The sequence below is a fragment of the Podarcis liolepis genome (genome assembly GCF_965112155.1).
Source record: "Podarcis liolepis genome assembly, chromosome: 9".
Lineage (NCBI taxonomy): Eukaryota > Metazoa > Chordata > Lepidosauria > Squamata > Lacertidae > Podarcis > Podarcis liolepis.
This window is the reverse complement of record NC_139564.1, coordinates 12,375,047-12,389,230: the sequence shown is the minus strand read 5'-3', so window position 1 is coordinate 12,389,230 and position 14,184 is coordinate 12,375,047. Positions and strand designations below refer to the sequence as shown.

Here is a 14,184-nt window from a genome sequence, read left to right as displayed (position 1 = left end):
CTGAAGTAAAATTGATGCGATTTTTTGTGCGCTTATGTGAGAGAAGGAAGTTCTGGGATGTGTAGACGTTGCTGCTGGCATCTGTGTGGTACCATAATAGGTTTGTGGAGAATGGGATGCGAGGTTAGTCCATCCTTGGTTGTTGAAGCAGAAAGATGCTTTTGAGGTTGTTGGTCGTGGCAGTTCTTTTGACCTTGGTGTTTGGCGATAGGTGGTAAATAAACAGAGGAAGAAGGGTTTTGTGGCTTGCCCTTGGAGAAGGGGGTTCTGTTCCCACAGGTCAGGAGTGCTCTGATGGTGTTTCCTGCTTGGCAGGGGGTTGGACTCGATGGCCCTTGTGGTCTCTTCCAACTCTATGATTCTATGATTCTAGGTCAAATGAGGAAGTTGCTGTGGGGGATGTACCATGACTTGTGACTGTGTCACACAAATGGGGCAATTTCTTGAGATGCTCTCTAAAGAAAAGCGCTAGTTCTCTGAGCTGCGAAGCTATTCTAAAGCAAGGAACAGTCTGTTTCAGGCACTGCATTTTCCTGAAATGGGAATATATCTGCTGTGGAAGTCCCTCCTCACAGAGATGTATTTGACACCTCCATTATGTAGTTTTCATTACATGCTGAGAGATGCAACTTTTTACCCTGGCTGAGGCATATATTTTAGGACCCACCCTGGTCTCTTGACTGTAATTTGCTTTGACTGATTTCAGTACAGTGGTACCTCAGGTTAAGAACTTAATTCGTTCTGGAGGTCCATTCTTAACCTGAAACTGTTCTTAACCTGAGGTACCACTTTAGCTAATGGGGCCTCCTGCTGCCGCCGTGCAATTTCTGTTCTCATCCTGAAGCAAAGTTCTTCACCGAGGTACTATTTCTGGGTTAGCGGAGTCTGTAACCTGAAGCGTCTGTAACCCGAGGTACCACTGTATTGTATTTTTAAAATTGTGGCAACACACCGTAGAACTGCATGGTGAAGGAGAGGTTAAGAAATCTAAGCATTATTATTATCAGCAGCAACAACAACAACAACAACAACAATAATAATAATAGGAAATGCTATTTCCCTGTTGTCAGAAAGCTATGCCAGTGTCGAAAATATATCCCCTTAGGATATGTGACACAGAAACATAGGAAGCATACATTAAGGTAGGCTAGAAGTTTTCAAAATTATGCATAGCATGGAGAAAGTGGATAGAGAAAAGTTGTTCTCCCTCCCTCATTACACAGGAACTTGTGGGTGTCCAATGAAGCTGAATGTTAGAAAGTACTTTTTCGTGCAACACGTAGTTAATCTGTGGAACTCACCCTGGCAGGAGGCAGTTGTAGCCACCCACTAGGATGGCCTTAAAAGAGGATTCGACAAGTTTATGGAAGATAAGACTATCAATGGCTACTATATAAGGCGAACCTACCTAATTCACACTGTCCAAAACAGCATGCAAACCTTTATACAGTGGCAAAGGTAAAGGTAAAGGTAAAGGTACCCCTGCCCATACGGGCCAGTCTTGACAGACTCTAGGGTTGTGCGCTCATCTCACTCTAGAGGCCGGGAGCCAGCGCTGTCCGCAGACACGTCCGGGTCACGTGGCCAGCGTGACGAAGCTGCTCTGGCAAACCGGCACCAGAGCAGCACACGGAAACGCCGTTTACCTTCCTGCTATAAAGCGGTACCTATTTATCTACTTGCACTTAAGAGTGCTTTCGAACTGCTAGGTGGGCAGGAGCTGGGACCGAACGACGGGAGCTCACCCCGCCGCGGGGATTCGAACCGCCGACCATGAGACCGGCAAGTCCTAGGCGCTGAGGTTTTACCCACAGCGCCACCTGCGTCCCTATACAGTGGTACCTCGGGTTAAGTACTTAATTCGTTCCGGAGGTCCGCACTTAACCTGAAACTGTTCTTAACCTGAAGCACCACTTTAGCTAATGGGGCCTCCTGCTGCTGCCGCGCCGCTGGAGCACGATTTCTGTTCTTATCCTGAAGCAAAGTTCTTAACCTGAAGCACTATTTCTGGGTTAGCAGAGTCTGTAACCTGAAGCGTATTTAACCCGAGGTACCACTGTACAATCATCCTTCAAAATTTGCACTTCTCTAAATTTTGCAATGCAGTTCTCCAGCCAACTAATGTGTACAAAAACCACACATACTAATGCATCATTTGCATATAAGTGCATATATTCATGAAAGAGCATAGAAAAATGCATTCTATTTGGGAAAACTGCTTGCAGAAATTTGTGTAGTCCGAGAAATTCGCACAAAAACGCTGATGGGTTTTCATGAGGACTTTTGTTGTTGTTGTAGTACTGGTATGGAAATAAAGAGAGGAATAATGAGAAACGGAGAGAATCAAAAATTGACAGATTTGCCCATCCCTAGATTTCATGCAATTATTTAAAGCCAGGTGGGTTATTTACTTTGACCCCCTTCATGATTTCCTGTTCATTTTCTTTCTTCTTTACAGGTCACACAGCGTCAAGAACCACTGGTCGGAAATTGTTAACTTCGTGAGGCTGCTGACGGACAGATTTGTGAGGTGGGCTGCTCTCCTTATGGTTTCTAGGTTTAGTTTTGACACGAAAGATTGCAAAACAAATGCTTTGATGTGTAATCTTCGGTTGGAAACCATTCTCAAAAGAATTAGGCACAGACATGCTTTTCGTTCACATAAGGCGCCTTATGACAACATCACATTCCCTCAATATATTCGGAATGCAGTGCAGTGCTGATAAAAAAAACATCGTAAAGAGTTCTGAAATTCCTACTTGTTTTTGTTTCGTATGGTTTTTGAATCACATAAAACTCGGGTGCAGAATCTTTTTAAGCCTGAAGCGCACATTCCCTTGTGGGCAATCTTCCAGTGTTGGGAAGTAGAAAGTCTTGTTTATGTATGGTAGGCTATGTTAAAGCAGAAATTTCTACAAGCACGGCTTTCCATTCATGCAAGCAAGAAGAATTATCACAGTTCAAGGATGTATTCCAGCCAGGCAAACACGCTCAAGCATGGAATGGAACAGGGTCAGCGAGCAGGGTGGCATGAGAAACGGGGTGGCCTGTTGTTGGCTTGTGGAAGTTCATCACACCTCAACCTGTGGGATGTATCAGCAGAGTTTTCAGAGATTTCCAGCTTCTTCCAGAGTCCCCAGTTAAGGGGAAAACTCCTCTCTCACACAGTTCAAAGTAACAAAGTGTGTGTTAATGATACAGTGGTGCCCCGCAAGACGAATGCCTCGCAAGATGGAAAACTCGCTAGACGAAAGGGTTTTTTGTTTTTTGAGCTGCTTCGCAAGACGATTTTCCCTATGGGCTTGCTTTGCAAGACGGAAACGTCTTGCAAGTTTGTTTCCTTTTTCTTAACACCGTTAATACAGTTGCGACTTGACTTCGAGGAGCAACTCATAGAACGCGGTGTGGTAGCTTTTTTTGAGGTTTTAAAAGACTTTGGTGATTTTTGAAGCTTTTCCAAAACTTTCCCGACACCGTGCTTCGCAAGACGTAAAAAATCGCAAGACGACAAAACTCGCGGGACGAATTAATTTCGTCTTGCAAGGCACCACTGTATTGAGACAATGTGGACACGGAGTCAAAGTTATAGAAAGATTCCCCCCATGCTAGACATGGTTTGGTACCTTTTATTCCATGGTTGCAGTTTCCAGCATGTCTGATTGTACACTGAAGGCAAGGCTGCATGTATTTTATGCACCTCCAGTTGCACTCTGAGCCCCAAAACCCATCTTTCATGGAAATAAAGACACAGTGGAGACAGAATTTAGTTTAAAGGTTAATGGGCAAATATTGGCCAAAACTTTATTGAATACACAAATGTGACTGGTGTTGACTTAGGCACTGGTATCAAAACTATATCTGGCTCCTGCCAGAAGCCTGGAAGGGTAAAAAACCAGCAGGGGGATCTCTGTCAGTGTATATTGACTGGTGATCACCCCTGGGGTTCCCGGGGGTCCTGGCATGGCCCTAGCCCCTCTCTGGGCTTCAGATGAGATCCAGACCCCCGGATTCCTTTAACGGAATGCCATAATCATTGGAGGGGCAGGTGATGGCCGCACCTCCCCTCTCCACATTCCCCTAAACCAATGCCTAACTGCCAAACCTTGCAAAGCTGTGACGATTGCTAAGAGGTAGGCAAAAACCAAGTGGCCACAGCCAATCTGCCACATTGGGAAAAATTCCTACCCGGGCCCCGTTCCAAAACAGGCAACCAACCAAATTTCAAAGCAAGGTCAAACACGACCTAATTAATGGGTTGGTGTTGGGCAGCGCAAAGCAAAAGGAGGTCCCTACGTCACGCTGCCAAATAGATACCCCCAATGCCCAACCCCCAACCTTTGCCACGATGCCGATTGGCTAAATGCCAGTGGCATAACTGTGGCACCACTAGCTTGGAGCGGGGCAAGCCCTGCCCACAAGCCGGTTGGGGAAGAGTTTCAGGGGCCGAGCACAACATGGACCCTCTGTTAGGAGGATCCAACTTGCATTGCATGAGGAGAGAATTAAGTGTCCGACACAGAATTTTGCAACTTTTCTTCTTTTGCTTTCGCAGAACAAAAATACTGCATTTCTCAACCAGGATAGCTAACATGGTGCCTGCCAGATATTTTTGGATTACAGTTCCCATCATCCCTGACCAGTGACCATGCTGTCTTGGGGCTGTTGGGAGTTTGAGTCCTGCGACATCTCAAGGGTACCGTTTTGGCTGTGCCTGTTCTGGGCTTTGCGTCTGGGGATATGGCTTTGTGAATATGCAGGCGGTGTCTGTTGAACTATTAGAAGCTGGAGCTTCTGTCGTTCTTTGTAGCACCTTGTTTTTCTCCATGGCTAGCAGAAGCAGGATCAATTGTGCAATCTAAGCAAATGAATGCAAAATCTGCCTGTTCTACTAATTCTTCTCTTCCTAATGCTTTGTGCTGCCTAGAAATAAGAGGCTGATATTAAGAATAAAATATAGACTATTTCCAGTCCTGGTTAGGCACGTCCTGGTTAGGCACTGGGAGCGTGGGAAGTAGCTGCTAAGACCTTGTTGCAGTTAATTGTTTCCTATGGAAAATGCGATACAGAAGGCGATTGTCAGCTGGACCAGCTGGCGAAAAGTCATGTGAACTAGGCAGGCCTTAATTGCATATTGCTAGCATCTATCTTCCTAAAGTCAAAAAATGAGTTTTCTGTAGAACAAGGAACGGAATGCAGTTGAAACACACACACACACACGGTAAGTTAATAAAAAGGATCTAATTGGTTGTTCCAAAGAAGCCATGTGGCTCAGGCTTTCAGTTACTGGCAAAAGAGATGTTTATCTTTTCCAAAAATGATCTGATTGGCCATTCCAAAGCCTTTTGGTCATCCTTTATTCCAGCCAAGAGGCCTCACCCTTCCACTTTGTTTGTTTGTTGCTGAATTGGCTGAAATAAAAGTGATTTGGCTGAATCCTTTGATGAACAGTTCTTAACAGCTTAATAAGATTTCTTCCCTCCCCTCCCCCCCCTTTAAAAGAGAAATGGGACTACTTAATGGTTGATAAATGCTGCTCAGCACAGCATATGGCGAAAACGCGGAGCAGGTTTCATTATAAGAATTAGATCATTCCGGTATGAGTTGTACATCTGTTTCCCATTTTGCTGGGCTTGAGAGATGTAGGTCTGCAGTAGCAGCACAGCACACGTTTTCTATCTTTTTAAGAGCCTCGCAATTACAGTGAGAATGTTTATTTTTTTTAAAGTATTCCTATGCTTCCTATCATGACAGAACTTCTGGATAGTGGAATTTAAAAATGCAGGAGAAAGAAAAGTATTTGGTAATGAAATTGCGTATCATTTTTGTTAAGCCAAACCCACTGAAGAAGCTACTTAAGACGATGCCTTAAATTTGAAAAATGAAAACAAAACCAGTCCTTTACTATTATTCTTAGAGATCAAGGATGAGGGTTGTAGTCCAAAATGTTTGCAGAGAACCACCTTGGCTGCGACAATTATAGATACTTCTAACACCAGATCATATAACTACCTGTTTATATATGGAGACAAATTCAGTAGAACCTAGGAGAGGGACTGAGGCTGAGCTGCAACAGAGAACATCATTTGCACAAAGAAGGTCCCAGTTCTAGCCCCAGCATTTGCAGGGAAAGAGCTCTATTGAGTGATGGTTCCAGTCGTTTTGAGCTTAGGGTGGGGTAAGAGAAGACCGAAGGGGGCAAAGTTAGATGGCTTATTACAGCCAACAAGGTGCAGTATCTCCTAGTTGTTCAGACCAAAGAGCAGTCCTGACCTGGGAGTCTTTATAGGGGCCAGAGTGACTGTGTTCAGATGTCACACTAAACCATGGTTTGGTGCAATATGCCTAAGCAGGGACAAGCTGCAGGGAGCCTTGGGCTCACTTTCTCCCTTCCCCTCTGAAGCCAGGAGAAGAAATTCAGAAGCTTTCACTTCCACCGCAGCTGGTTATATTGTCCAGGCGTTCTAAACACAGTGGAGCGTCCCAGAACACAGTTCAACCACTAGCAGGATCCAATTCCATATGAAAGCGTGTATTAAATTCTCATTTTAACAGAAAAACCATTCTTATAAACTACAGATATGTATAAGATAAGGTTGGCCCTTTGGCAGGACCTCAGAGGCAGTGCCACTCCGGACAGCAGCTGCTGGGACCCATCGGCGGAGAAAACCCTGTTCAGATCCTGCTTTGGGGTTTCCGGAAAGCATCTTGCTGGCCGCCTTGAGAACAGGGCGCTGGTACAGATGAGCTTTTGGTCTGATCCGGCACAGCTCTTACGATTATGCAGTATGTCAGCTGAAATACAGAACTGCTGAGCAAGGAGGGAGATATTAGATGTTAGCTATTTCCTGTGTGGGCTTTGTGTTTACTCGGATTCTGTCATAAAGGCTAAGATGGAGAGATCCTCAGAGTCCTGTCTTGACACAGATCCCATTGAAACGCACGTGGGCGCAGCCGTTTGATTTATGTCTCTGAGATGGATGTTTTTCTTTGTCTTTAAAAGCAACCAGATGAGGGTCTCCTTCATCGTGTTTTCCATGCAAGCAACGGTCATTCTTCCATTAACACAAGACAGGTAAGCAAATTGCAACATTGCTTTCCCCACCATCCACCCCTAGCTTTTGATGCTAATAAATACTATTTTAAGTGACACTGAATTAAGTTGGCCCTGAATTAGGCCTAAGGCAATTTCCCCACCAGTAATAAAATTGCGGTTCCTTTTTAATCACCTGAAGTGTTTCTTAAATAGTACAGTTTTACCGTTGGTGAGGAATTCGCTTTAGGCCCAATTCAGTGCCAGTCGTGGCTCCTTGTTATAAGTAATAAGGACACCTTTCAAAGACCCATAGAAGTTTAGAGTTGGAAGAGACTCACACAGTGGTACCTCGGGTTAAGTACTTAATTCATTCCGGAGGTCTGTTCTTAACCTGAAACTGTTCTTAACCTGAAGCACCACTTTAGCTAATGGGGCCTCCTGCTGCCACCGCGCCGTCGGAGCACAATTTCTGTTCTCATCCTGAAGCAAAGTTCTTAACCTGAGGTACTATTTCTGGGTTAGCGGAGTCTGTAACCTGAAGCGTATGTAACCTGAAGCGTATGTAACCCGAGGTACCACTGTATAGACCAACTGCCTGCAATGCAGGAATCACAAGCAGCCATGATCGGCGGTTGCTTTCAGAATGCAGGATTATTTATTTCCTGTTATTACATCTATACATCCCTTTTCCTCCAAGCTCAGGGTGGTGTAGATGGTTTATCCCATCCCATTTTATCCTCACAACAGGTAAGGTAGGCTGAGAGGCAGCACCTGACCCACGGTCAACTATTGAGCTTGATGACCGAATGGAGATTTGAGCCTGGATCTCTCTACGTCCCAGTCCAGCACTCTAACCATTGCACCCCGCTGCTCTCAATGCAGCCTTCAAGTATTACAGGCCACTCCATTCTACTGCAGGTGATGCTTCCTACCTTGCAGTGTTAGAATCACAGAGTTGAAAGAGACCCTGAGGATCGTCTAGTCCTGGCTTTCCCAAACTTGGGTTTCCAGCTGTTCTTGGACTACACTTCCCATCATCCCTGACTTCTGGTCCTGCTAGCTAGGGATGATGGGAGTTGTAGTCCAAAAACAGCTGGAGGAGACCCAAGTTGGGGAAACTGATCTAATCCAACCTCCTGCAATGCAGGAATATCCAGCTGTCCCTTACGGGGATCGAACCTGCAACCTTGGCATTATCTGCACCATGCTGTAGCCAACTCAGCTATGTTGCAAGGATTTCCAGGACAAGGTACGTGAGCACTGCAGACACTCTAAAGTGCAGTCTAAATCTGCGTTAGCTGGAGATGGCAGTAGATTAATTGGGACGAAGCCATCTTCTTCCTTGTTCTCGGTTGCAAGTTTGAAAGACTTGTTGAAGCAATTGTTAGGAGGGGTGAGGAAGGAAGGGAGCAGGCAGGGTAACTGTTGGGGATATAAATGTGCCTTTTCTGAAAGGCAGAGGTGTGAGATTCATGCACATATGTTGCATTGAGAGGAGACGTTCTATTTGTAACCATTCATCACATGCAGAGCAGCCTCCAAGTTGCCGTCAACGTGATTGTCCTTTCCTCCTTTTGTCTTGAATTCTAAGATGAGTCTCACAGAACGGGTCTGTTATTGCAAGGTGTCCATCTCTTAGGAATTGGCGTCGTTGGTCTTTTTGTTTTTGTTTCGCCTTTGTTTCAGCAAAGCGTCCCCTATACAATTGTGTAAATCTCAGCTTTTGTTGTTGAAATATGTTTGGGGTGTAGGGCAGTTGGTCCCAGGGACTGAGATGGAATTCAGAATGTGGTTCTTTATATATATATATTTCTGGAAGAAAATCCAGAATCGGGGGGAAATGTGCCTCTGGTTATCAGTTTCTGGGAATTGCAGGTGGAGAGACTACAACTGGGATCACAGCCTACTTATGGGCTACTCAGCGGCATCTGTTGGCCACTGTGAGGCTAGGACTAGATGGACTTTGCTCTGATCCAGCAGGCTATTGTTACGTTCTGTTCCAGAATATTAGTGGACAGATGGCAACCTGCTCCCCCCCCCTCTTTCTTGCAGAATCTTATTCTTTCTTAGATTTTCTTTTAAAAACAATATATATATGTTCATTGGGCCCCAGAGCTGAAATAGGTCTGGAGGTGTCAGATTGCTGGGAGGTCTTGGTTGTATGCTGGATAAATAAAACTGAACTGATTGTACGAGAGCTATTTTTTGCGTTGCGAAATCTGTTTCAGAAAGACTGGAACTTGATTTGTCGTTTGTTTCTTGGCAGCAGAAGCGCTGTGGGGCCTGTGGACATGCTGCCACTCATTTCTGGCAAGCACAAAGTGTCTGCTTTGTAATCTGCATTCGTACATAATCATTTTCAAGTTGTTTTCAATAGACACCAAGTGTAAAATATTTTGGATTAAACAGATTGCATTAACTTTTACGTAACTTGCTCAGCTGCCATCTATAGTGCACAGCATGTCTTCCGATGAAACCAGGACTGCCAGTACGGATATAAATTGCTTTGTGCAAGTTTTCCCTATCCTACCTTTCAGATTTTGGCTTAAGGCTTTTTATGGGCGAGGAGTAGGGAAGGGATCAATGGTGCCTCAAAAAACTGGCTTTTGCAAATGTGGGTGTTCAGTCCCAAGGGTTCTGCATATACAGAGGTACCTCGGGTTAAGTACTTAATTTCTTCTGGAGGTCTGTTCTTAACCTGAAACTGTTCTTAACCTGAAGCACCCCTTTAGCTAATGGGGCCTCCAGCTGCCGCCGCGCTGCCACCGCACAATTTCTGTTCTCATCCTGAAGCAAAGTTCTTAACCCGAGGTACTATTTATGGATTAGCAGAGTTGTAAACTGAAGCGTATGTAACCTGAAGCATATGTAACCCGAGGTACCACTGTACATGAAAACCCATATACTCAAACTCTTGGAACCATCCCTGCCTGAGCATCCCAGATCATCTTGGAGCTGGTCGGTTGAGCATGCCTTGCCTGGTAAGCAAGACAGAGAGCTTGAAAGCTCTTTTTGCACCAGGAAAACCTTGCATGCATTTAACTTGCACATTTTCAACCGTCCTGCTTTCAACCATGCGAGGCTGAAATCGCACAAATTAAATGCACATAAGATTCAATCGAACTGTGCAGAAAAAGAGGCAGTTGTGAATGCCTGCTATCAGGTATTTTTCCAGCGTTGCCTTTTTATGGGCAATATATTTCTGCTTACAAAATTTGGATTTGGGGGTCCACTTTATGCTAGGGCTGGGCGATGCCTGGTTTTCAACACCGTGAGAGACTGATACAGTGGTACCTCAGGTTACAGACGCTTCAGGTTACATACGCTTCAGGTTACAGACTCCGCTAACCTGGAAATATTACCTCAGGTTAAGAACTTTGCTTCAGGATGAGAACAGAAATCGTGCTCCGGTGGCGCGGCAGCAGCAGGAGGCCCCATCAGCTAAAATGGTGCTTCAGGTTAAGAACAGTTTCAGGTTAAGAACGGACCTCCGGAATGAATTAAGTACTTAACCCGAGGTACCACTGTATATCATGATGTCTGAAATAAGGGTGGAACTATGTAGGGGCATTGGCTGGTTTTACAGTTTTCCCCACATTGTGATTTTTGCATAACACACACACACACACACACACACACACACACACACACACCATGATTTGGGATATATTACCATGTCAAAAATTATGAAACCGATATCACAATATGGACTTCAAGTCAGTTTTAGACAAGATATCAATATGTCGCCCAGCCCTACTTTATACAGGTGTTTTCAGTGTCCAGTGGTACCTCGGTTTACGAACTTAATCTGTTCTGGAGGTCTGTTCTTAAACCAAAACCGTTCTTAAACTGAGGTGCGCTTTCCCTAATGTAGCCTCCTGCCGCCGGCGCCCTTCCACCATTTGGTTTCCGTTCTTAGACCGAGGTAAAGTTCTGGTTTTGCGAAAGTTCATAACCCGAATCGTTGGTGAGAAGGGCTGTTCTTAAACCGAGGTACCACTGTATCTCATTGAATTGATGGTAGCCATCATGGCTGGTACCAAAGTTTGACCTTATGTTGCATCTCCACCATTGGAGACAGTAAGTCTCTGAATACAAGTTTTTGGGAATCACATGTGTCGGGAGGATTGTTGCACCCAGGTTTTGCTTGCAAGCTTTGTATCTTGGTTGGTCACTACTGTGAGAACAGAATGATGGACTAAGTGGGCCTTTGGATTGATCTAGCAAAACTCTTCTTCTCTTCTTAAGATATATCCAGATGGGATCAGGGATGCTTGAAGGAGTCAGCAATATTTTCAATACAATGTTTAATAATCTTTTGCTTTCTTCTTCATTTTCAGGAACGAAATTCAGAGAGGCCTTGAAGAGCTGAGTAATGTTAAGCCAGGAGGTGAAACGTACATACATGAAGGAATAAAAGAAGTAAGTTTTCCTTCCCCTCTCTGTTAAATGATATAGTGGCTCATGGCTTAGTGGATAGAGTATGAGACTCTTAATCTCAAAGGAGGGCAAATGAATCCTGCATTGCATTCCAACGCTGCAAACTATAATTCTGTGATTTGTTGCTGTTCAATGTATCTTGCCCTTCTTGGGTCAATTGTGACATGGAATTAGTTACATATTTAGTTCTTGTGTGGCTGTTTCTTTTAAAGCAGGAGGGTGGATTAGATCAGGATCATAGCAAGGGCAATGGGGCAAAGCTCCCCCCCCCCATGGTCCAAATCCAGTTGCTTCCCCTCCTCCTAGTTCTATAGAACAAACAACCCCTCAAAAAACCCAGCCAAGCAAGGGTTGTGGGTTCAAGCCTCATGTTCAACAAAAGATTCCTGAATTGACTTTGTCTAACTTGGCCTCAGCTTAATGGGCCCTTAGCTCATTAGTTATTATAACTGTTAATAATTTCAACAGCCCACATCTCCTTATCTGAAATGGCTATATTCCTCTTGTGCCAGTTCTCAGACCCCCAATGACAGTGATAAGCTCACTTTTTTTTTTCCAGGCAAATAAGCAGATCAAGGATGTTGGAGCCTTGAAGTCAAACAGCATCATCATCGCTCTGACGGATGGACAGTTGCAAGGGTATATACCGCAATATGCAGAAAAAGAGGTGAGTGTTGAATTGAAACTGTGCCTCCTCCTTAGTTCAGTGCTTCCCTTTGTGTTGTTGTTGTTATTTATTAAATTTGTAAAGGAAAAGTTAAAGGACCCCTGGACGGTTAAGTCCAGTCAAAGGCGACTATGGGGTTGTGGCGCTCATCTTGCTTCAGGCTGAGAGAGCCGGCATTTGCCCACAGACAGTTTTCTGGGTCATGTGGCCAGCATGACTAAACCGGTACTGGCGCACGGAACACTGTGACAAGTGCCAGAGTGCACAGAAACTCCATTTACCTTCCCGCCGGAGCGGTACCTATTTATCTACTTGCACTGGCATGCTTTCAAATTGCTAGGTTGGCAGGAGCTGGGACAGAGCAACAGAAGCTCACCCCGTCGTGGGGATTTGAACTGCTGATCTTCTGATCTTCTGTGGTTTAGACCACAGCGCCTCCCACGTCCCTATACCCTATACCCACAGATCTCAGGGTGGTTCACACGACAAAATCACAAGATAAAAATCACAAAAGACATAATTGAAATGGAAAGGAAAGCAACCCAATAACCCCCCTCCCCAACACATTTTAAAAGGGCATTGGATCCATCAAAGGCCTCGTTAAAGAGGAACGATTTTGCCTGGCGCCTAAAGGTGTACAATGAAGGTGACAGGCAAGCCTTTCTGGGGAGAGCATTCCACAGATGGGGAGCGACTGCAGAAAAGGCCTGTTCTTGTCTTGCCACCCTCTGGACCTCTTGTGGAGCAGGCGCATGAAGAAGGGCCTCAGAAGATGATCTTGGGGTCCTGGTAGGTTCATATGGGGAGAGGTGGTCCTTGAGGTATTGCAGCTCTGAGCTGTTTAAGGCTTTATAGGTCAAAACCAGCACTTTGAACTGGGCCCAGAAACTAATTGGTAGCCAGTGCCGTCAGACCAGGACCTTGTTATATTCTACCAAATGCATAAAACTTTTATTGATTTATTTCCATTCAAGGCAGAGCTTGCCAGGGATATGGGAGCAAGAGTCTACTGCGTCGGAGTCCTTGATTTTGACCAAGACCAGGTAGGGGCTATATTACAGGACACCGTGTTGAGATGATAAACAAGTTGCTGGCAATGTTTGAAGGTTTACTCGCTTCCTTGGTATTGGATACACCTTCTAGGAGACCTGCCCTGTATATATGCAGCAGAATGAAGGCGCAAAATCCTTAGGTTGTCAGTAGGACATACCTATTTTGAATTGTCCCTCCACTTCCCACCATGTTAAAACACACAAAAACCTTCCTATTCCATCCAGGCCTATGTAGGCAATTACAAAATGCATCCTTCCACAATGTCTGTTTTTAACTTGTGTAGATGGATTTTATTGTATGGTGTTATGCTTTCTTGCTGTAGGGAGAGCATGAAGCTCTTAATCTCAGGGTTGTGGGTTCAAGCCCCACAATGGGCAAAAGATTCCTGCATCACGGGGGGTTGGACTAGATGACCCTTGTGGTCCTTTCCAACTCTATGATTCTATGAGGAGCAGCAACAGAAAAGGCCTGTTCTCCTGTTCCTGCCCATTGGAGGCAGGGCACGACTCTACAATTCTACGGTAGATACAGCTACAGCTACAGCTACAGCTACAGCTACAGCTACAGCTACAGCTACAGCTACAGCTACAGCTACAGCTGTAGATGTAGATGTAGATGTAGATGTAGATGTAGATGTAGATGTAGATGTAGATGTAGATGTAGATGTATATATGACAAAGCAGTTTGTGTTTGCAGTGAATCTTGCATGTAGGAAAGCATTCAAAACCGTGATCCCCCTCCTGCAGGTTGGTACGGCCCATTCTGTCACCTCCTCATTCTGCTGCATGTAGAGGCCAAGTCTGAAGCTACCATCTGCTGCAGGGATGGGGAACTTGTGGCCATCTAAAGGATGGTGATGGACTACAGCCCCCAGAGTCTGAGCCAGCCCGGTTGATGGCCAGGGATGGTGAGAATCATAGTCCAGCAACAGCTGGAGGGCCCCAGGTTACCCACCCCTGTTATACTGAGCCAGGCCATTGGCCAGTCTAAC

The 14,184-nt window shown here is 45.1% G+C and overlaps 1 protein-coding gene and 1 long non-coding RNA gene across 2 annotated transcripts in view; one reads left to right on the top strand and one right to left on the bottom strand.

Annotated features, from left to right (window-relative positions):
• The window catches only part of LOC310686055, a 448,979-nt gene that overhangs the window by 77,730 nt on the left and 357,065 nt on the right, over positions 1–14,184 (bottom strand). The window lies entirely within an intron of this gene.
• The window catches only part of ANTXR2 (ANTXR cell adhesion molecule 2), a 149,534-nt gene that overhangs the window by 7,500 nt on the left and 127,850 nt on the right, over positions 1–14,184 (top strand). Inside the window, exons 2-6 of the mRNA XM_083458840.1 lie at positions 2,459–2,530; positions 7,001–7,072; positions 11,374–11,455; positions 12,033–12,140; positions 13,115–13,183. Coding sequence (XP_083314966.1) covers positions 2,459–2,530; positions 7,001–7,072; positions 11,374–11,455; positions 12,033–12,140; positions 13,115–13,183 — 403 coding nt within the window. The remainder of the gene's footprint in view (positions 1–2,458; positions 2,531–7,000; positions 7,073–11,373; positions 11,456–12,032; positions 12,141–13,114; positions 13,184–14,184) is intronic.